The following is a 25,099-nucleotide window of genomic DNA, read 5'->3' as shown; positions in this document are numbered from 1 at the left end:
ATGCTTCGCCAGTCCATCACCTTTACCCTCAGCTTCTTTAGCAAGGCAGTGGTCGTCTTGGAGGTGTGTTTGGGGTCATTATCATGTTGGAATACTGCCATGCGCACCAGTCTCCGGAGGGAGGGGATCATGCTCTGCTTCAGTATGTCACAGTACATGTTGGCATTCATGGTTCCCTCAATGAACTGTAGCTCCGCAGTGCCGGCAGCACTCATGCAGCCCCAGACCATTATACTCCCACCACCATGCTTGACTGTAGGCAAGACACACTTGTCTTTGTAATTTCACCTGGTTGCCGCTACACACCATCTGAACCAAATAAGTTTATCTTGGTCTCATCAGACCACAGGACATGGTTCCAGTAATCCATGTCCTTAGTCTGCTTGTCTTCAGCAAACTGTTTGTGGGCTTTCTTGTGCGTCATCTTTAGAAGAGGCTTCCTTCTGGGACGACAGCCATGCAGACCAATTTGATGCAGTGTACGGCGTATGGTCTGAGCACTGACAGGCTGACCCCCCCACCCCTTCAACCTCTGCAGCAATGCTGGCAGCACTCATACGTCTATTTCCCAAAGACAACCTCTGGATATGACGCTGAGCATGTGCACTCAACTTCTTTGGTCGACCATGGCGAGGCCTGTTCTGAGTGGAACTTGTCCACTTAAACCGCTGTATGGTCTTGGCCACCGTGCTGCAGCTCAGTTTCAGGGTCTTGGCAATCTTCTTATAGCCCAGGCCATCTTTATGTAGAGCAACAATTATTTTTTTCAGATCCTCAGTTATTTGCCATTAGGTGCCATGTTGAACTTCCAGTGACCAGTCAGTATGAGGGAATGTGAGAGCGATGACACCATATTTAACACACCAACTCCCCATTCACACCTGAGACCTTGTAACACTAACAAGTCACATGACACCAGGGAGGGAAAATGGCTAATTGGGCCCAATTTGAACATTTTCACTTAGGGGTGTTATCACTTTTGTTGCCAGCGGTTTAGACATTAATGGCTGTGTGTGTTATTTTGAGGGGCAGCAAATGTACACTGTTATACAATTTGTACACTCACTACTTTACATTATAGCAAAGAGTAATTTCTTCAGTGTTGTCACATGAAAAGATATACTCAAATATTTACAAAAATGTGAGGGGTGTACTCACTTTTGTATTATACTGCACATAGATACAATGTAGTGAAATTGTATTTATTCACCAGACCATCTCACTGTGTTCAGGCAACATGCCATGAGCCTTTTTAACAGTGACCTTTCTAATCGTGGCTGAATTTAAATGTAGGTTATCACTTCATCTCGGAGTCTACTGCATAGCTGATAGGGTATTGTGACATGAGTGAATTGTAGACCATCATTGAGTGAAAAATGGACCTATCAGTCCCGGTATTCAAAGGGCTCTGAAGGTTTTTATAAAGTTACTTTTCAATTAGCTTTTCACCAAGAGAAACAAGCAGGGTGACTTTCAGTCCACATAATTCAAAGGTAGACAAAGAACAACAGCATACTATGTGGCCCTGGAGACAAGTAGTGGTTTCGCCATGATCTGAAGGACAAAAATCGAACATATAGTAGCAATTTTAAGTCTTAATGGACAGCATCCCAGCATACTACCAGATAAGTAATTGGTGGTTTGTGATGGACAATTTTCAGCTGAAGGGGAAAAATATCATTACTCTGTCCATTGCAGGAGACAATTTATTAGGAATGCCACAGACTTTCATTCACCTACAGGGGCAGTGCCACATTCTCTTTAGAAAAAGCATGTTCTAAAATAGTTTGCTAATTGAAAGATTATTTTGATTGTGTGTAATCAAGAGGGGATTGCTTTGTGAACAATTTTAGACTAAATGTATTCAATGTCAACTCTTGTTTTTCTGATTTAGGACTGGATTCAATCCGTATCGTGGAAATATCAGGAAGATCTCCATGAAAATGCAAAGGAAATTGAGCCGACACATGCAGAGTTCACCGTGGATGCAGTCTCCGCGGACGCCGGAACATTGCCTTTTTAAATGTCAATCTACCTACAGTGGTGGAAAAAGTACCCAATTGTCATACTTGAGTAAAAGTTAAGATACCTTAATAGAAAATGAATCAAGTGAAAGTCACCTAGCAAAATCCTACTTTAGTAAAAGTCTAAAAGAATTTGGTTTTAAATATACTTAAGCATCAAAAGTAGAAGTAGTAATCATTTCACAGTCTTTATAAACCAGACCCAACAATTTTCTTTGTTAAACACAAAGTGCTTCATTTGTAAATTAAGTCTGAGTGTTGGAGTGTGCCCCTGGTTATCCGTAAATGAGTCCACCAGAGGCAGTAGGGATGACCAGGGATGTTCTCGTGAGAAGTGCTTGAATTGGACTGTTTTCCTGTCATGCTAAGTATTTGAAATGTAACAAGTACTTTTGTGTGTCAGGGAAAATGTATGCAGTAAAAAATATTTTCCTTAGGAATGTAGTTAAGTACAAGTTGTCTAAAATATAAATCGTAAAGTACAGATACCCCCAAAAATGACTTTAAAGTACTTTACACCACTAGCTATAACATGACAATTCCACGATACATCTGCGATACGGATTGAATCGAGCCCGAAGTCATAGAAAATACACTACTACAGTCATGGCTACTGAACCAGGTACAAGGAACACCACCAGAGACTAAACAATTACTGGAAACTGCAACAGTATGCAACTACAGCTAAAGCAGTTTACATTGAATTCAAATTGGTCCATTTACACGAGACAAAATTATATGAATGATATAAAATGCACAGTTTGTATTGCATCATGCAATGTATGAAGAATATATTGTGAAATATGTGTAACTATCAAAATAAAGGAAACACCAACATAACACCGCCAGAAAAGCTTCAATGCACCTTGGCATAGATTCTACAAGTGTCTGGAACTCTATTGAAGTGATGCGACATCATTCTTCAACAAGAAATTCCATAATTTGGTGTTTTGTTGATGGTGATGGAAAACACTGTCTCAGGCTCCGCTCCAGAATCTCCCAGAAGTGTTTAAACTGCTAAAATGGGACAAGGTCTGTCCATGGTAAGGCATTGCTATGCTTTCTTGACATCTGCCAACCAGACAGGTCCTACAGGCCTAGGTTTGTCGCACTTGGACTACTGTCCAGTTGGTGGTCATGTGCGGCAAAGAGGGACATAATATAGGTACATTGCAGTTGTTCCAGAACAGAGTAGCACGTATTGCACTTAGATGTCAGTAACATACATGGCAATCTCTTCTGGCTCAAAGTTGAGAGATTGACTGCATCATTATTGGTCTTTGTGCGAGGTGTTGAAGGTACTGAACTGTCTGTGCAAGCAGTTGACACACAAGACATGCAGCCAGAGGTCTCTTCACAGTCCCCAGGTCCAGAACAGAAGCTGGGAAACGCACAGTATTAAATAGAGACATGGCTGTAACGAACTCTGTGCCACCCCCGGTTATTCATGATAGCAATCAAACCAGATTCAAAAACCAGATAAAATAACACCTTATGGCACAATGGGGACTGTGAAGAGAAACAGATTTTATATTTTACAATCAATCAATGAAGCTACTTCAATACAGAAATGACCATATGGATATTACAGTTGATGCAATACAGTAGAAATATATACTGTATTTGTTTCTTAAATAATGTCTGGGAAAAGAAATTAATCTAAATGCATTTCGACCCATTCTAATGTAGGCTCCACATACATAAATATAACTTCTACAAGTAACTTATGATTATTTTTGGTGGGGGAAAGAGATGCACCATCCCTTCCCTGGAGAAAGTAATGAATGATGCCTGCTTCCATAGATAAACACTGATTGGTTGCAGCCAAAGACCAGTGAAAGAGATGCATACAAAGTAAGGGCCCTCTGAATGCCTGCTAGCAAATGGAACTCTGGGTTTATCTTTTAACTATGCTTTCGTAAAAAAAAAATGTCGGCCATTGTGTCTAAATAGATGAATTATGAAATGACATCTTACTAAACATTTTGCTATGCAGTGATGTCCCTGGTTCCGTCTCTGTATTGATTGTGGTTGGACTGTTGACAGGACAGCACAAGGATAACAAGTTCCACATGAATGGATAGAACCACAACAAGCAAACAAGAGCCCTGATTTTTTTTTTGTTCCCTTACCATTCCAAGAGAACATTTTCAGGATCGACATGATGGTTTTATTTTGAAGTTGCTCGGTCACAAGAAAGATACCTGAAGCACAGTTTATTTCTTAAATTCTATTTTCCTTTGAAGTCATCTGAAGCTCCAGGCTTTGTAATGGCAGAAATTCATAGATGTTGGTATTTGCTTCATGAGCAAGCTGAAGTGTTCTGTTAGTTTGAGATTCCAACAGATACGTTTGGGCATCTGAAAATAGCATAAAGGTGTAACGCACTTCATCAAAGCCTCTGGCTCTAGCGACAGCCATGATTATTCTGTAGATAATTAGATTAAATTAAGGTAGGGAAGAAAGAGTGAGAGAGGACTGTGGGGCTGAAACAATGTGTCCAGCAACACAACTGCAAAAAAACAGCTGCACATAATAGCCCTCCTATCATTGCCATTAATGTTTACACTGAGCAAGCTTTCATTAAAACATTGAGAAGTGTGAACCCCATAAAAGCGACAACATAGACAGTATCCTGTCTTCACTGACCTGTACTTCAATCCCGTATCCCAGGTAGACGGTCAGCACGTAGGTGCAGTCCGCTCCAGGGTCAGGCGACGAAGCTGAGGAATGCAGCTGTGGAATCTCAATGTGACCCTCTGGGTCAGTGAAATTCACAGTGCAGGGACCTGGCACAGAATAGAGAGAAATACAATTGATCCCTCTTCCCAGGCGACTGATCCCTTTCTGGCAGCTCATCTGTGTTTCAGTGGCCCTCTAACCCCCTCATTAACTCCCCAGGTTTTCTGCCTCACAGCCAGGGCCCGGCTATCACACAGCCCCTCAGCCATCTAGACCCACTGGACAGGACAGCCAGGCAGCACAGATCAGGTGGAGCCAGCCTTGGCATATCGGTTTGATGCATGATCAGCTTCGTGATCCTGGGTGCCGGATTAATGGGAGAAGTCACCATGGAAGGATGAGGAACACTGACTAGCCTTCTCAGATGCTGTTCCTGCCTGGCTGTACAAAACTCTGACTAAAGTCTGACTAAACACTGTTAGTGAGAGGCAGTTAGGTTGATAGGTTAAGTGATTTGATGATTCCTGTATTAATGCTGCTTCTCCTAAGCCATCGTCATTACAGAAAAGCTGTATTTGCCAATTAGATGCAACTGGGTTTACATACTTCTAGTTTCACTCTATATTCATATGAGACTAATAGAAATAGAAGGTACCTGGTGTCTGCATGGTGGTAATGGTGGTGGTTGTGATGATGGTTGTGGTGGTGGTTCCCTCATCCACCTCTCCTGTGGATGTTGCGGTTAGTTTGGTGAGCTGGATGCCAGGGCCTGTCCTGTTCTTTACCCCTGGTTCCTCGGACTCCCCTTTCTCCACCCTCACTGAGGTGGTCAGCACAGGGGGTGCCACGGTGGTCTCCGTCGTGACAACTGCCCTCTGACTATGGAGACTTCCATTCGGGGAGGGGGGGACATTGGGTCTGAGGCCACTGACTGTAGGGGCAGTGTTTGCCACTACAGGGGTGGTCAGGGAGTCTGTGGTCACTGTCACCTTCTCTGCCTCCCTGGCCTTGTCCTCGGCTGGCTTGTCCTTCTGAGCCATGCTCACCAGTAGCCCTGGGGTTGTAGGAGCAGAGCTGGTGAGGGGGGTTGTGGCAGCCACTGTGGCAGTAGTGGCTATGTCAGAGAAGGCAGGGGTGTCCTCATGTTGCACGAGGCGAGTCGAAGCGTCTCCTGCCTCAAGAGTGGAAACAGAGCCAGGCATTGTAGGATGTCCTGCCACATCTCCATGGTCTGTGAAGAACTGCTGGTCCCCCTGGAAGTTTTTAGTGAGCAGGTGTTCATGGAGGGCGAAGCCTCTGAAGACGGGCCGGTGGTTAGGGACGTTCATGGTGGATGCTGTGGTGAAATGGTTGATCTCACTCGCTGTGTCCTGTGTGGGGGAGTGTGTGAAGGCTCCGCTGTCTGACTCCACTCTTCTCTGGCCAACAGCATTGACATTTTCTAGAGAAGACAATGGAGAGAGACACACAGACAACATAGAGATATTAGAGCATACCAGAAGACAACAAATATCAGAGAACATGATTCCTAAATATAACATTGCATAGAAAATATATATTTTTTATTACAAAAATCTAAATTGGATACATGATATATGGCTCTGCTGTAATTGCTAAATCTGTTCTTTAGCCTAGGGCTAGGGACTGTCACTTACCAGGATCTAAGGAGCATTATGAATGGATATCATGTTAGATAGAAGGTTAAGTGCAGTGGCTAGTGAACAATAAAAACCCAGATGAGTTAACTCCCACTGTAGACATATTGTCATGAGGCCCTTTAGGAAAATCCTCTCATGATAAACCTTTGATGATTCATTTGAATACCTTTATTCCTCCTTCCTCCAATTATCCAAAGTAAAGATTTTGCTCTGAATTTCTCGTGATGATTACCAAATATAATAATGGCTGAGCCTTAGAGAGTAATTATTCCCACCTGCAGCAGTTGAAATGTAATCAGGAAGCCCCGGGGTATGGGTGCTAAATTCAAGAAAGGGAGGGCTGATGATGAAAGCTCCAAATTGCTCTCATACAGTATTTCTATAAGAAGCCAAAACCAGTGTTCAAGTCTACTTGATCTCAAGAATTATAGAGGGAAATTATTGGTGCTTTTGACAGTGGCTTTATTTTTGCCAGAATGACAACTTTAGTGTCAAAAGACACCAGAGGATGTCTCTGAGGGTGAATTATGAGCAACACCATGATTGTCTTTCATCTCTTCTACATTTATCTCCATTAGTATATTGGAGGCCTTTAAATAGTTATGTGGCAGATGAATAATGACAGTCCTCACTGTGAAGCCTGCAGCATGTCAGCATGAGTGTTCGTTATCGAAGACAAGCGTTGCAATCACAGCCAAAAAGAGTCAAGAAAATTGAGAAATATTCATCTGACTTCTGGGATAAAATATTAAAAGACACAAGTTTTCTTGTGGACAGACTCCAGCTGAAGGATAGGATGACTTTCAGGATGTAGATTACCCCTAGTGTGCACACACACAGACACACTGCTTGATTCACACTCCTTAAAGTGATGCTCCAATAGTTTTGAAGTAGTATCATTTCAGACAGTAGTTTTGAAACTAGTGCTCATGAGCCAAAATGGGTCACCGAAATGTTTTATTATTTTTGCAATTTGTATGATATATTACAAATTCCAATTCATACAATACATTACGAATTTGAAAGTTCTTAAAAAATATATATTTTTACCTCTATTTAACTTGGCAAGTCAGTTAAAGAACAAATTATTTTTCACAATGATGGCCTAGGAACAGAGAGTTATCTACCTTGTTCAGGGGCAGAACAACAGATTTTTACCTTGTCAGCTCGGGGATTTTATCCAGAAATCTTTTGGTTGCTGGTCCAACACTCTAACCACTAGGCTACCTGCAGCCCGTTCCTAAAATCCCGGACTGCATATTTAACCACATGACAGAAAAATAAGTAAAACATGAAAACATACAAGCCTTGTAGTGGTAAACCACTTTGGACATTTATAAAATTGTGTTATATAGGTACTGTTATTTTCTACAAAAACAGACACAGCTGCCAAAACAACAGGCAGTATACAGGGATTGCTATGGTACGCAGTGATAATGACAAGTTCTCTTGTCCTTTATCAGAGTAGGACCTCTGTGAATTGGAAATTAAGGACTTCCTAAAGCTCTCTGATGTTAAACTGTGTTATTTGTCCTGGGATTTTTTTACAATAATTGTCTTTGACAGTTTCATCACTTATGGTCGTGCTGTGGGGACAAATAGAGATGCCACTATTCAGAAGACTGAATGTAGGCTACAGTATAAGTGAGGAAGTAAGTAAGTAAGTGAGTAAGGTTGTTATTATGAAAAATGTGCTAATTACTCTGTCTAAATGTATCACAAGATGAATGGTGGTTCACCATTTATAAATAGTAGACTAGGCTACATGTACAGTGGGGCAAAAAAGTATTTAGTCAGCCACCAATTGTGTAAGTTTTCCACCTTAAAAAGATGAGAGAGGCATGTAATTTTCATCATAGGTACACTTCAACTATGACAGACAAAATGAGAAAAAAAATCCAGAAAATCACATTGTAGGAGTTTTAATGAATTTATTTGCAAATTATGGTGGAAAATAAGTATTTGGTCACCTAAAAACAAGCAAGATTTCTGGCTCTCACAGACCTGTAACTTCTTCTTTAAGAGGCTCCTCTGTCCTCCACTTGTTACCTGTATTAATGGCACCTGTTTGAACATGTTATCAGTATAAAATACACCTGTCCACAACCTCAAACAGTCACACTCCAAACCACTATGGCCAAGACCAAAGAGCTGTCAAAGGACACCAGAAACAAAATTGTAGACCTGCACCAGGCTGGGAAGACTGAATCTGCAATAGGTAAGCAGCTTGGTTTGAAGAAATCAACTGTGGGAGCAATTATTAGGAAATGGAAGACATACAAGACCACTAATAATCTCCCTCAATCTGGGGCTCCACGCAAGATCTCACCCTGTGGGGTCAAAATGATCACAAGAACGGTGAGCAAAAATCTCAGAACCACACGGGGGGACGTAGTGAATGACCTGCAGAGAGCTGGGACCAAAGTAACAAAGCATACCATCAGTAACACACTGCGCCGTCAGGGACTCAAATCCTGCAGTGCCAGACGTGTCCCCCTGTTTAAGCCAGTACATGTCCAGGCCCATCTGAAGTTTGATAGAGAGCATTTGGATGATCCAGAAGAAGATTGGGAGAATGTCATATGGTCAGATGAAACCAAAATATAACTTTTTGGTAAAACTCAACTCGTGTTTGGAGGACAAAGAATGCTGAGTTGCATCCAAAGAACACCATACCTACTGTGAAGCATGGAGGTGGAAACAACATGCTTTGGGGCTGTTTTTCTGCAAAGGAACCAGGACGACTGATCCGTGTAAAGGAAAGAATGAATGGGGCCATGTATTGTGAGATTTTGAGTGAAAACCTCCTTCCATCAGCAAGGGCATTGAAGATGAAACGTGGCTGTGTCTTTCAGCATGACAATGATCACAAACACACCACCCGGGCAACGAAGGAGTGGCTTCGTAAGAAGCATTTCAAGGTCCTGGAGTGGCCTAGCCAGTCTCCAGATGTCAACCCCATAGAAAATCTTTGGAGGGAGTTGAAAGTCCATGTTGCCCAGCAACAGCCCCAAAACATCACTGCTCTAGAGGAGATCTGCATGGAGAAATGGGCCAAAATACCAGCAACAGTGTGTGAACACCTTGTGAAGACTTACAGAAAACGTTTGACCTCTGTCATTGCCAACAAAGGGTATATAACAAAGTATTGAGATTCCATTTCCAAACAGACCCAAGCTTCCCTTCAGAGGACCTAACTGCCTAATAGAATTTGCCTCTTGACACTGATGCTACAGTAGGTGTTACTACACACTGCCGCAAAGTACTATGGATCATACTAACTCTCCCTGAGGCTGGATGGTAGTTTTAGGTTTTACGTTTTACAGTGAAGAGTCAATGAGGATGTTTGCACACCTTTTTGTGAGCAGGGCTGTCTGAGTCTGAAGCCTTTCGAATGGAGATGTTGACTCACAGTTCTAGATCTTGGCACGATTTCTCACTCCAATCTTTTAGGAATGTATTTGCTTTGAAATTTCTCAGATGGAAAAGGATAGAGACCCAGGGGATCCAATCATCCTGGTACTGATGAGAAACATAATCTGTAACACCTTCTTTCATTCAGATGGAGTTACCTGCACTGAGACTGACACCAGGTGAGGAAGGAAGAAACCAAAAACATGTTTACTCCATGTCAGTAGCACTAGGATAAACCATTTACACATCCAGTGGGGTGCAATCTTGAAAATTAAGACTTTTACATACCTGCAAAACAGATCAAAACAACACCTCTCACACAATAGATACGCCATAAGCCATATGAACACAACTGTAACTTATCACTCAGAAAACTGCACCCAAGTTGAACTGTTGGCTGCGCTTTAGTTTGTTACCTTCGCTTGCATTAATTATTGACAGAAATAGATAAGAAGCACCATTCATTCATATTGTATGCATTATCCTGTAGTCACAGCAACTGCTGTGTATTTTGGACTACAGCAGACTAAAAAGAGATCAAACAAAGTCATTCGCCCTTCATGACTTTGATATAGCTCTCCTTGACCTATGACAAGCATTCCACTACACATTTCAATCTCCCTTTGTCCCAGTCTGAAACATGAAGGTATTACAGATTTGGTCAGGGAGAGGTAGAAAATGTCAGTGAAAGCACCCACCAGTTGGTCAGTGCATGCTCTGAGTACGCATCCTGGTAATCGGTCTGTCTGTGTGTGCTTGTGAATGATAACCTGTTTAAATGTCCAACTCACATCTGCTACGGAGAGTGAGATCATCCAGAACTGCTGGTGCTCTCATTCATTGTTCATTGTTGCTTGCCTGAAAGCTAGGTATGTAGCTTGTCTGGTAGGCTCGGGTCACTGGGTATGTTGCTTGTCTGGTAGGCTCGGGTCACTGGGCAGCTCACTGGGTTTCCCTTTGTAATCCGTGATAGTTTGCAAGCCCTGCCACATCTGACAGGCATCAGAGCCGGCGTAGTAGGATTCGATCTTAGTCCTATATATGCCTTGCCTGTTTGATGGCTTGTCAGAGGTCGTAGCAGAATTTCTTCTAAGCGTCCTGGTCAGTGTTCCACTCCTTGAAAGAAGCAGTTTGTATGTTGCCTGTAATTCATGGCTTTTGGTTGGGATATGTAGATACAGTTAGAGTGGGGATGACGTAGTCGATGCACCTATTAATGAAGCTTGTGACGGATGTGGTAAACTCCTCGATGTTATCAGATGAATCCGGGAACATATTCCAGTCTGTGCTAGTGAAGCAGTCCTTTAGTTAATCATCTGTTTCATTGGACAACTTCCGTATTGAGTGCGTCACTGGTACATCCTTCGTCTGCCGCCGAATACTCCATCCGCTGTGCCTTCATCCTGCCTCCGTCGGAGCAGACGCTCCTACTAGCCTAGGGCTACTAACTTTAAACGCTGTGTCGCAAGCGTAGTGGCGGCTCCCCTGTTCCATCTACTGCTGCCCCCTGGACACTACTGTCCATTACTGGAATGTCCACGAACCCAGGCTCCGTGTGTAGTTAATCCGACCCTCTCTGCCTAGTCATCGCCATTTTACCTGCTGTTGTTGTGTTAGCTGATTTGCTGTTGTTGTCTCACCTGTTGTTTTAGCTAGCTCTCCCGATCAACACCTGCGATTACTTTATGCCTCGCTGTATGTCTCTCTCAAATGTCAATATGCCTTGTATACTGTTGTTCAGGTTAGTTATCATTGATTTAGTTTACAATGGAGCCCCTAGTTCCACTCTTCATACCTCTGATACCTCTTTTGTCCCACCTCCCACACATGCGGGGACCTCACCAATTACAACCAGCATGTCCAGAGATACAACCTCTCTTATCATCACCCAGTGCCTGGGCTTACCTCCGCTGTACCCGCACCCCACCATACCCCTGTCTGCGCATTATTCCCTGAATATATTCTACCACGCCCAGAAATCTGCTCCTTTTATCCTTTGTCCCCAACGCTCTAGGTGACCAGTTTTGATAGCCTTTAGCCGCACCCTCATCCTACTCCTCCTCTGTTCCACGGGTGATGTGTAGGTAAACCCAGGCCCTGCATGTCCCCAGGCACCCTCATTTGTTGACTTCTGTGATCAAAAAAGCCTTGGTTTCATGCATGTCAACATCCGAAGCCTCCTCCATAAGTTTGTTTTACTCACTGCTTTAGCACACTCTAATGTCCTTGCTGTGTCTGAATCCTGGCTTAGGAAGGCCACCAAAAATTTTGAGATTTCCATACCCAACTATAACATTTTCCGTCAAGATAGGGGAGGAGTTGCAGTCTACTGCAGAGATAGCCTGCAAAGTAATGTCATACTTTCCAGGTCCATACCCAAACAGTTCGAACTTCTAATTAAAAAAATTAATCTCTCCAGAAATAAGTCTCTCACTGTTGCCACCTGCTACCGACCCCCCTCAGCTCCCAGCTGTGCCCTGGACACCATTTGTGAATTGATCGCCCCCCATCTAGCTTCCGAGTTCTGTTAGGTGACCTAAACTGGGACATGCTTAACACCCCGGCAGTCCTACAATCTAATCTAGATGCCCTCAATCTCACACCAATCATCAAGGAACCCACCAGGTACAACCCTAAATCTGTAAACAAGGGCACCCTCATAGACGTTATCCTGACCAACTGGCCCTCCAAATACACCTCCGCTGTCTTCAATCAGGATCTCAGCGATCATTGCCTGTATCCGCTACGGGTCCGCAGTCAAACGACCACCCCTAATCACTGTCAAACGCTCACTAAAACACTTTTGCAAGCAGGCCTTTCTAATCGACCTGACCCGGGTATCCTGGAAGGATATTAACCTCATCCCGTCAGTTGAGGATGCCTGGTCATTCTTTAAAAGTAACTTCCTCCTTAGATAAACATGTTCCGTTAAAAAAAAACAGAACTAAGAACAGATATAGCCCCTGGTTCACTCCAGACTTGACTGCCCTCAACCAGCACAAAAACATTCTGTGGCGGACTGCAATGGCATCGAATAGTCCCCGCGATATGCATCTGTTCAGGGAAGTCAGGAACCAATACACGCAGTCAGTCAGGAAAGCAAAGGCCAGCTTTTTCAAGCAGAAATTTGCATCCTGTAGCTCTAACTCCAAAAAGTTCTGGGACACTGTAAAGTCCATGGAGAACAATAGCACCTCCTCCCAGCTGCCCACTGCACTGAGGCTAGGTAACACGGTCACCACCGATAAATCCATGATAATCGAAAACTTCAAGAAGCATTTCTCAACGGCTGGCCATGCCTCCCTCCTGGCTACTCCAACCTCGGCCAACAGATGAAAGAGCTGCAAAACCTGGACCCGTACAAATCAGCTGGGCTTGACAACCTGGACCCTCTATTTCTGAAACTATCTGCCGCCATTGTCGCAACCCCTATTACCAGCCTGTTCAACCTCTCTCTCATATCGTCTGAGATCCCCAAGGACTGGAAAGCTGCCGCGGTCATCCCCCTCTTCCAAGGGGGAGACACCCTGGACCCAAACTGTTACAGACCTATATCCATCCTGCCCTGCCTATCTAAGGTCTTCGAAAGCCAAGTCAACAAACATATCACTGACCATCTTGAATCCCACCGTACCTTCTCCGCTGTGCAATCTGGTTCCAACTGGCCTCCAACTGCTCTTAAACGCTAGTAAAACCAAATGCATGCTTTTCAACCGTTCGCTGCCTGCACCTGCACGCCCGACTAGCATCACCACTCTGGATGGTTCCGACCTAGAATATTTGGACATCTATAAGTACCTAGGTGTCTAGACTGTAAACTCTCCTTCCAGACTCATATCAAACATCCACGCCGCCAAACGTCCCCTAGTAAAACTGACTATCCTACCGATCCTTGACTTCAGCGATGTCATCTACAAAATAGCTTCCAATACTCTACTCAGCAAACTGGATGCAGTTTATCACAGTGCCATCCGCTTTGTTACTAAAGCACCTTATAACACCCACCACTGCGACCTGTATGCTCTAGTCGGCTGGCCCTCGCTACATATTCATCGCCAGACCCACTGGCTCCAGGTCATCTACAAGTCCATGCTAGGTAAAGCTCCGCCTTATCTCAGTTCACTGGTCACAATGGCAACACCCACCCGTAGCCCTCGCTCCAGCAGGTGTATCTCACTGATCATCCCTAAAGCCAACACCTCTTTGGCCGCCTTTCCTTCCAGTTCTCTGCTGCCTGTGACTGGAACGAATTGCAAAAAATCGTTGAAGTTGGAGACTTTTATCTCCCTCACCAACTTTAAACATCTGCTATCTGAGCAGCTAACCGATCGCTGCCGCTGTACATAGTCCATTGATAAATAGCCCACCCAATTTACCTACCTCATCCCCATACTGTTTTTATTTATTTGCTTTTCTGCTCTTTTGCACACCAGTATCTCTACCTGCACATGACCATCTGATCATGTATCACTCCAGTGTTAATCTGCTAAATTGTAATTATTCACCTACCTCCTCATGCCTTTGAAACACAATGTATATTGACTCTTTTCCTTTTTTCTTTTTTTCTACTGTGTTATTGACTTGTTTATTGTTTACTCCATGTGTAACTCTGTGTTGTTGTCTGTTCACACTGCTATGCTTTAACTTGGCCAGGTCACAGTTGTAAATGAGAAATTGTTCTCAACTAGCCTACCTGGTTAAATAAAGGTGAAAAATCCTGTTTGAGTTGTTGGTTGTAAGCAGGAATCAGGAGGATATCATTATTGTCAGGTGCAGCAAAGAATGACCTAGCAAAGCAGCAGTTTGCTCAAAACGAAGCAGCATGCATTGCCCTTAACTGTGTCAAATGTTTAACCACTTGAATATTCTACTGGCATATACTTCAAAACAGACATACATGTACATACCCCCACCAGACACACCGCTATGGATTTCTTCATGTTACCCAAACCAAAAACAGATTGATTGCGTCACTCAGATATGTATAGAGCCATAATCATCGTGGAATGCTCTGCCACCAGAGGTTACTTAAACAGATTAATATATATATATATATTGTATCACAGCGCTCTTCTCCTCTTTCTTGATATCTGATTTAACTGCACTGTATATATGAATAGTGTGTAAATAGTATTTTTGTTGTCTCTTGGTGTCTTTCCAATATACACTGTGTATACAAAACATTAAGAACACCTGCTCTTTCCATGACAAGGTGAATTTAAGTGAAAGCTATGATCCATTACTGATGTCACTTGTTAAATCCTCTTCAGTCATGGCCAAAAGTTTTGAGAATGACACAAATATTAATTTTCAAGTTTGTTGCCTCAGTTTGTATGATGGCAATTTGCATATACTCCAGAATGTTATGAAGAGTGATCAGATGAATTGCAATTAATTGCAAAGTCCCTCTTTCCCATGCAAATTAACTGAATTCCCCAAAAACATTTCCACTGCACTTCAGCCCTGCCACAAAAGTACCAGCTGACATCATGTCAGTGATTCTCTCGTTAACACAGGTGTGAGTGTTGACGAGGACAAGGCTGGAGATCCCTCTGTCATGCTGATTGAGTTCGAATAACAGACTGGAAGCTTCAAAAGGAGGGTGGTGCTTGAAATCATTGTTCTTCCTCTGTCAACCATGGTTACCTGCAAGGAAAAGACCTGCAAGGTTACCTGCAAGGAGAAGACAAGGTGAGCGCTATTATCAGTCCTGTGTCATGCCAACAGTAAAGCATCCTGACACCATTCATGTGCGGGGTTGCTTCTCAGCCAAGGGAGTAGGCTCACTCACAATTTTGCAAAAGAACACAGCCATGAATAAAGAATGGTACCAACACATCCTCCGAGAGCAACTTCTGCCAACCATCCAGGAACAGTTTGGTGATGAACAATTCCTTTTCCAGCATGATGGAGCACCTTGCCATAATGCAACATTGATAACTAAGTGGCTCGGGGAACAAAACATCGGTATTTTGGGTCCATGGCCAGGAAACTCCTCAGACCTTAATCCCATTGAGAACTTGTGGTCAATCCTCAAGAGGCGGGTGGACAAACAAAAACTCATATTCTGACAAACTTCAAGCATTGATTATGCAAGAATGAGCTGCCATCAGTCAGGATGTGGCCCAGAAGTTAATTGACAGCATGCCAGGGCGGATTGCTGAGGTCTTGAAAAAGAAGGGTCAACACTGCAAATACTGACTCTTTGCATCAACTTCATGTAATTGCCAATAAAAGCCTTTGACACTTATGAAATGCTTGTAATTATACTTGACAAAAATATCTAAAGACACTGAGGCAGCAAACTTTGTAAAAATGTATATTTGTGTCATTCTCAAAACTTTTGGCCACGACTGTAGATTAAGCCTTGAGACAATTGATAGATGGATTGTGTATGTGCCATTCATTCAGAGGGTGAATAGGCAAGACAAAAGATGTAAGTGCATTTGAACGGGGTATGGTAGTAGGTGCCAGGTGCAGCGATTTGTGTCAAGAACTGCAACGCTGCTGGGTTTTTCCACACTCAACAGTTTCCCGTATGTATTAGGAATAGTCCACCAGCCAAAGGACATCCAGCCAACTTGACAACTGTGGGAAGTATTGGCATCAACATGGGCTAGCATCCCTTTGGACTCTTTCAACACCTTTCAACACAGAGTGCATGACCCAATAAATTGAGGCTGTTTGGAGGGCTAAGTAGACATCATGCAAGACTACAAATCCCTGCACGCTCCTGCACTTCATCTCCAGCTGAAATCTTTGCTAAACAGGTATTGTGTCAATTTAAAACTTGCGCAAGACAGTTCACAGAATGTAATGTAAATTGAAAGATATTTAGCCAATTTATTAATTACTACATTTAGCTAACATTTGATAATTAATTCAGAAATTCTTACCTTAAACTCAATTTGGCAGTCTCGTCCAGATCACCATAGTATTTGTAGTTCTTTATGATAGCCACATAAGCAGCTAATTAGTGTTTCATTTTTATGTCGGAAATACAGGCAACAATATATATACAGTATACACTTAAAATAAGGGCTGTGTTTCGTGTAGGCTAACTCTCTGGCATGACGTTTTAATAACCGTGTAAATCTCACTAGGACTAAGTGACATATATACATATATATATATATACACATACACATACACATACACATACACATATATATATACACATACACATACACATACACATACACATACACATATATATATATATATGTGTATGTGTATATATATATATATATATATATGTATATATATATACACATACACATATATATATATGTGTATGTGTATGTGTATGTGTATGTGTATGTGTATGTGTATGTATGTGTATGTGTATGTGTATATATATATATATATGTGTATGTGTATGTGTATATATATATATATATGTGTATGTGTATGTGTATATATATATATATATATATATATATATATATATATATATATATATATATATATATACACACATACATATACACACATACATATATATAATGTATATCTCCTGTGCTGCCGGAGTCTCCCGCCTGGAAGAGTCTGGTTGACTGGCAGATCTGGAAGATCATGGCTGACTGGCGGATCCTGGCTGACTGGCGGATCTAGCTGCTCTGGCTGCTCCATGCAGACTGGAAGCTCTGGCTAGACACCCCACAAAGACTATGCTAGACACCCCACAAAAACCCCATGACAAAAACGCACCACAATAACCCATGTCACACACTGGCCTGACCAAATAAATGAAGACAAACATACATTACTTCGACCAGGGCGTGACACCTTATTGTAGGTGTTTCTAGAATGAGAAAAAAGAAGAAACCCGCATGCTGCTCTTGATAGTTTCACTGCTCTTTAATAAGCTTTACATATCAGCCTCACTGCCTTTGTCTAGAAAAAATGAATGGTGGAAAAATAATTGAATCCATTTCCTCACTAAGGAAGGTGTTCCTAATGTTTGGTATACTCAGTCTATAACTCTTATGTGGTTCTGTACTTTGTCATGTATTTGCACATTTTATGTGGACCCCAGGAAGAGTAGCTGCTGCAAGTGGAATTGCTAACAGGGATCCTAATAAAAAATATAATTCTTGTCCACTGTGGGAATTGAACCCATGACCCTGACACTTTAAACTTCATGCTCTACCAACTGAGCCACACACAATCAAAACCTGTAACTCAGAGCATGAGCCAGCAAATGGTGAAAATTAATCATTTTACCTAGGCAATTTCAACTCGCTGAACAAAGCCACTGATAAAATTGCTCAAATGACATGATCATTGCCTTCAAACAATTCAAAAAGTGAATTCCATGGAACATATTGAACTGGATAATTTAGCCATCTCCCAATGCTGAATGCTGTCCTGAATTGCTGGTTTATCCATGTGCAAACACACAAGGATCCAGAGAGTGTTTTGACACCTTAATTAGCTTGTGCTCTGTGGGTGACAGTTTGATTTAACGAGGCGGGAGAGCTGCGAGCACTCTTCACATGGGGAGAGATGAAAGGATGGAGTTGACACAGACAGCAAATGAGTTAGATATCCCAGAGCCAGGGCTGCTTTGAAGCCACGGCACCCCACAATGCAGCAATGTAAGCCACGGCGCTGCATATACTGAAAGAAAGGCAAATCTCTCGTGGAGCGTATTTCAGCCATGCAACCTGGGAGCTCGAAAGCATGAATCTGTGATGCAATGATAAATATAATATAATTGTACACTGTGCAAGTGAAGTACAGTAGATACACCGCCTTGTGACTTGTTTTAAAGATTGCATTTCTTTACACATTTTTGACAATACTACATTTGACATAGCTGGTCAAATTGAGTAACATTGTTAAGTCTATAAACAAGGTTTTGATGGGCTCGAAGAAATGAGCTGGACTATAACGCTTGCCTGAAATACAGTATGTCCAAATGGAGTCGAGCATCACTGGAACAATGAAGTGACAGTGTAGAGTAAACAACCATCAATTCTCTTTTCATCGGTCTCTTTGCTAACTCTCTCTCTGCCCCAAAACATATAGAGTTACAGATGCATTATTAATGCTCCATTAAATTGTTATGCTTGTGTATTCCACAAAAACAATTTTGACAGTATTGATCATGAGGTTCCCAGCTAGCACATTTGGCTTCTAGGAAGTTGTCGGAACATACGTTTTTCGTTTCCTATTGATTCTGGGAACGAAGCCATACATTACCAAACCGTTAAAACGGAACATTTTCTAAATGATCTGAAAACAGAAGTGAACATTTAGCCTGTTCTGGGAATGTACATTTTTAGATTGCAGGGAGGTTCTGAGAACGTTTTTCTATGGTTCTCTGAATGTTCTCCTGGGAGGTTTTATTAATATTCTGAGGACAGAAATGACATGTTATTTAAAGGTAATTAAATAACTTTGACAACACTGCTAGCTTAGGTTAACTGTTCTGAACTCCAAGCACATTAAATCATGTGAACACATTCCTTTTTTATTATGGCATGACAACAGTGAGATTCAAATCCAAGATTATCTGCTCTCTGTCCATGAGATTAGTCCACTGCACCACTGCACCACCAAGATGGAGCTCCCATGCAATGTTTTTTAACTCATAAAAAAGCTGTTCACTCATTAAGATCATTATGGCCAATTAGTGAACACACTTAACGAGATAGAGGAAAGATCATTTTTTTGTTGATGCTGAGAACGGAACGAATATGTTTTTAAATTACATTCTTACAACGTTCGTTGAACGTTACTAATGTTTTCTTGTGGTTTTTATGGATAAAAAAATGAGAACAATGAAGAAACTGGCAGAAAACTTTATGCTGAATTACTGAAATGCCACAGAAAAATGTTGTTTCTTGACGTTCTCTGAACAATTTGAAAACATTACTTTAAATAGAAACATGAGGGAAATTGCATAAAACATTGAACTGAAGTACTGAAATTCCCACAGTAGAACATAGTTTCTTAACGTTCTCTGAACGCTCTGAGAATATGAGTTTAAATAGAACCATGAGGAAACCTGTAGAAAACGTTTTGATGAAGTACTGAAATTCCCACAGAAAAATGTTGTTTAACATTCTATGAATAATTTAAGAACATGACTAAATAGGAAACCTGTAGGAAACATTATGGAAAGGTTGTATGCAAAATAACCATAGGGCAACCACGCTCTCACCAAGCTATAGGAAACATATGGTTCTCAGAATGTTAAAACCTCTACAGGATCTGTGTGTCCCTAGTGGGACGGTTGAGCTAATGTAGGCTAATGAGATTAGCATGAGGTTGTAAGCAACAAGAACATTTCCCAGGACATAGACATATCTGATATTGGCAGAAAGCTTAAATTTGTGTTAATCTAACTGCACTGTCCAATTTACAATAGCTATTACAATGAAAGAATACCATGCTATTGTTTGAGGAGAGTGTACAGTTATGAACTAGAAAATGTATTAATAAACTAATTAGTCACATTTGAGCAGTCACAATACAACATTTTGAATAGAAATGCAATGGTTCATTGGATATGTCTAAAACTTTTCAAATACACTGGTGCCATCTAGTGACCAAAATCTAAATTGCGCCTGGACTGGAATAATACATGATGGTCTTTCTCTTGGATTTCAAAGAGAAATACAAAAAGATGCATGTTTTTTTCTTTGTATTATCTTTTACCAGATCTAATGTGTTACATTCTCCTACATTCATTTCACATTTCCACAAACTTCAAAGTGTTACCTTTCAAATGGTATCAAGAATATGCATATCCTTGCTTCAGATCCTGAGCTACAGGCAGTTCGATTTGGGTATGTTATTTTAGGCTAAACATCTTTTTTTAAAGGGGCTAATCCTTAGCTGGGTTCATTGATTTTGATCCAAAACAAATACACACTGCCCAACAGTTTCGCTCTATCATATTTTAACATTACACAATCAATTCATGTTTTATGGCAGAACGTAATTGTCTGTTTGTATGCTGAACCAAAATATAAATGCACCAAAATACAAATGCAACAAAGTGTTGGTCCCATGTTTCCTGAGCTGAAATAAAAGATCCCAAAAATGTTCCATACACACAGAAAAAAGCATTTGTCTCAAAATCTGTGCACAAATTAGTTTACACCCCTGATCATTACATAGGTGCACCTTGTTCTGGGGACAATAAAAGGCCACTCTAAAATGTGCAGTTTTGTCACACAACACAATGCCACAGATGTCTCAAGTTTTGAAGGGGTGTGCAATTGGCATGCTGACTGCAGAAATGTCCACCACAGCTGTTGGCAGAGAACTTAATGTTAATTTCTCTACCATAAGCCGCCTCCAACGTTGTTTTAGAGAATTTGGCGGTTCGTCCAACCGGCCTCACAACCACAGACCACATGTAACCACGGCAGCCCAGGACCTCCACATCCGGCTTATTTACCTGCGGGATCGTCTGAGACCAGCCACCCAGACAGCTGATGAGACTGTGGGGTTTCACAACCAAATAATTTCTGCACAAACCGTCAGAAACCATCTCAGGGAAGCTCATCTGCATGCTCGTTGTCCTCACCAGGGTCTCAACCTGACTACAGTTTGGTGTTGTAACTGACTTCAGCGGGCAAATATTCACCTTCGATGGCCACTGGCAATCTGGAGAAGTGTTTTATGAATCCCGGTTTTAAGTGTACCGGGCAGATGGCAGACAGCTTGTATGACTTCGTGTGGGCGTTGGGCAGATGGCAGACCGCATGTATGACGTCGTGTGGGCGTTGGGCAAACTGCACCACCCTCTGGAGAGCCCTGCGATTGCGGGCGGTGCAGTTGCCGTACCAGGCGGTGATACAGCCCGACAGGATGCTCTCAATTGTGCATCTGTAAAATGTTGTGAGGGACTTAGGGGCCTAGACTAATTTCTTCAGCCTCCTGAGGTTGAAGAGGCGCTGTTGCGCCTTCTTCACCCCGCTATTTGTTCACCCCGCTGTCTGTTTGGTTGGGCCATTTCAGATTGTCAGTGATGTTTCCGCAGAGAAACATTAAGCTTTTCACCTTCTCCACTGCAGTCCCGTCGATGTGGATAGGGCCGTGCTCCCTCTTCTGTTTCTTGAAGTCCACAATCAGCTCCTTCGTTTTGTTGATATTGAGGGAGAGGTTATTTCCTGGCACCACTCCGCCTGGGCTCTTGTCTCCTCCCTGTAGACCAGGGGTGTCAAACTCAAATACCCAGTGGGCCAAAATGTAAAACCTGAACAAAGTCACGGGCCAACATTGAACAAATTAACCTTTTAATATGGACCCAAACAAGTTTTGCTTTAACATTGAATATGGAACAAGCATCGCTTATCACCATACAATATATAATTTAATAGTGGAGACATGCAAAATCGAATTTCAAATGAAAAAACACATCAATGGCATTCATTTATTAAATAAATAAAATTTAAATAAAAATTGTATGCCTCTTTTCTATTTGCAGCCTTCTGATTTAAATACCAAAATCAACTTTTTCCACTGGCTAATAATTTTACAAATAAAATGATAATAAATCAATCAACCATTCAAGCCCATGCCTTGTAGCAAGAAAAAGTGCATAAAGAAAACGTTAATTATTGCACACTGGTCTAATCTGATGTGCCCAAGCCAGATACCTGGCATCTCTTCTTGGATGCTAGTTCATCAATGTCTGGGCTCAAGCTCTGAGCTGAAGAAATCCTCAGTATCGAGCGAAGATGTTCATCAGTCAGACGTCTCCTGTGAGTTGTTTTGGTCATCTTCATCGAGGAGAAAAGTTGCTCGCATAGAGAGCATCTGAGCAGCTTGGGTGCGGAGCTGAGGCATTGTGTCAGGGATGAACCGTGGAAACAGCATCATACTTTGACTTCAGCGTGTCGTTGCACTGGAGTTCAATCAGCTCCATTTGGATGTTGGTTGGTGCATTTTCCACATCAACTGCGAAGGGATTACTAAGCAGTTCAAACTTGCATTTCTGGGCATCGAAGTCGGCAAATCGCCGGCTAAACTCAGCGGCGAGAACACTGAGTTTTTCAGCAAACTGTGCGCATGGGAACACGGCGGTAGAGATCTGCGCTTTTATGGATTGGCAGCAGGGAAAATGGCAAGGGTTTCCTTGCAGCATCTGATTCTCCCACAGGCACAGTTTTGAAGGCCCTCACTGCAGCGTACATGTCTGTGATGATGCGCCCCCGCCCCTGAAGCTGCAGGTTCAGCGCATCGAGATGGCTCGAGATGTCACAGAGAAAGGCCAGCTCACACAGGAACTTTTGCTCCCGGAGCTCTGCTGTATCCTTCCCTTTGGTTTTCAGGAATTGACATATTTCCTCACGCAGCTCGAAACATCTGTTCAGTACTTTTCCTCTGCTTAGCCATCTCACCTCTGTGTGATACGACACGTCTGCGTATACCGAACCACACTCCTCCAGAAAAGATTTAAACTGGCAGTGATTTCGACCTTTGGCTCTTATAAAGTTAACTACCTGTGTTACTGTGGTCATAACATGTTCCATCTTTAGGGCTTTGGCACACAGTGCTTCCTGATGTATGATGCAGTGGTAAACACTTAGCTCACCTGCACAGTTCTCTTCCCGCATCTTCTCCCGAACCATGCCCACCAGTCCACTCTTTTTACCGCACATCGCTGGCGCACCATCTGTCGTTAATCCAACGAGTTTATCCCACAGCAGCTTTATTTCAGTTACACATTTGGAAACCTCCTCAAAGATTTCCTTTCCTGTGGTTGTGCCATGCATTGATTTGAATCCTAATAGCTCCTCCGTAACACACAGATTTGAGTCGACTCCACGGATGAAGACTGACAGCTGAGCAGTATCAGATGCGTCGCAGCTCTCATCCACAGCGAGGGAGAACGCAACAAAATCTTTTCCCTTTTCCATCAGCTGGTCATACAGATTGGTGGCAAGATCACATGTGCGATCAGCTACTGTGTTCCTGCTCAGGCTCACGTTTGAAAATGCTTGTTTTTTCTCTGGGCATACGAGGTCACAAACCTTCATCATGCACTTTTTCATGAACTCTCCCTCATTAAAGGGCCGGGCTGATTTTGCGATCTCTGCTGCCACTATATAACTAGCCTTTACAGCAGCCTCACTTTGTGATGTGGCTTTTTTAAACATATTCTGTTGTGAAACCAAACTTATTTTCATCTCCTCTACTTTCTGGCTCCTTTGAGTCATGTCCAGGTCCTTGTATTTGTCATGGTGTTTCGTTTCATAGTGTCGTCTAATGTTGTACTCCTTACTTACAGCCACGTTGACTCCACAAACAAGACAAACAGGTTTGTCTTTTACATATGTAAACAGATATTCTGCCTCCCACTTGTCCAGACAGCTCCTGTTTTCTGCCTTTCTTTTCGCCATTTTTGGGAAGGGTTAGCTCGCTGACAGTTGTAGCGTCTATGTTGCTATGACTACTGTCACAGAGGAGAGAGCGTTTCTGTGTCCTGTCCTGATTGGCGCGCGAAAACAGCAGAGCATTATGGGATTCGTAGTATTAGTGGTGAATGCGCTGTATAATACCGGCAGGCCAGCTCTAGTAGTAAATTTGGCCCACGGGCCAGAGTTTGACACCCATGCTGTAGACTGTTTCATCATTGTTGGCAATCAGTCCTACTACTGTTGTGTCGTCTGCAAACTTGCCATGCAGTCATTGGTAAACAACGAGTACAGGAGAGGGCTGAGCACGCACCCTAGTGGGTCCCCTGTGTTTAGGATCGGTGTAGTGGAGGTGTGTACCATTATGGTGGTGGGGTTATAGTATGGGCAGGCATGAGCTATGGACAACGAACACAATTGCATTTTATTGATGGCAATTTGAATGTGACGAGATCCTGAAGGCCCATTGTCATGCCATTCATCCGCCACCATAACGTTATGCTTCAGCATGATAATGCACAGCCCCATGTCGCAAGGATCTGTACACAATTCCTGGAAGCTGAACATTTTCCAGTTCTTCCATGGCCTGCAAACGCACCAGACATGTCACCCATTGAGCATGTTTGGGGTGCTCTGGATCGACGTGTACGACAGCGTGTTCAAGTTCCCCCCAATATCCAGCAACTTCGCACAGCCATTGAAGAGGAGTGGGACAACATTCCACAGATTACAATCAAATGCCTAATCAATTCTATGCAAAGGAGATGTATCGCACTGTATGAGGTACATGGTGGTCACACCAGATACTGACTGGTTTTCTGATCCATGCTCCTACCTTTAAAAAAAAGTCATCTGTGACCAACAGATGCATATCTGTATTCAAATTGACTGATTTCATTATATGTACTGTAACTTAGTAAAATATTTTATATTGCTGCAA

General features: G+C 42.4%; 1 protein-coding gene across 1 annotated transcript in view; it reads right to left on the bottom strand.

Moving 5' to 3' along the window:
• The window catches only part of LOC118391358 (seizure protein 6 homolog), a 243,430-nt gene that overhangs the window by 114,426 nt on the left and 103,905 nt on the right, over positions 1-25,099 (bottom strand). The window contains exons 2-3 of the mRNA XM_035782685.1: positions 5,362-6,147; positions 4,674-4,813 (exon numbers count right to left, since the gene is read on the bottom strand). Of these exons, the coding sequence (XP_035638578.1) occupies positions 4,674-4,813; positions 5,362-6,147 (926 nt within the window). The remainder of the gene's footprint in view (positions 1-4,673; positions 4,814-5,361; positions 6,148-25,099) is intronic.

This window comes from Oncorhynchus keta, unplaced genomic scaffold, assembly GCF_023373465.1.
Source record: "Oncorhynchus keta strain PuntledgeMale-10-30-2019 unplaced genomic scaffold, Oket_V2 Un_contig_6244_pilon_pilon, whole genome shotgun sequence".
Lineage (NCBI taxonomy): Eukaryota > Metazoa > Chordata > Actinopteri > Salmoniformes > Salmonidae > Oncorhynchus > Oncorhynchus keta.
Note: the sequence above shows the minus strand (reverse complement) of the source record. Positions and strands in the feature narration are given on the sequence as shown.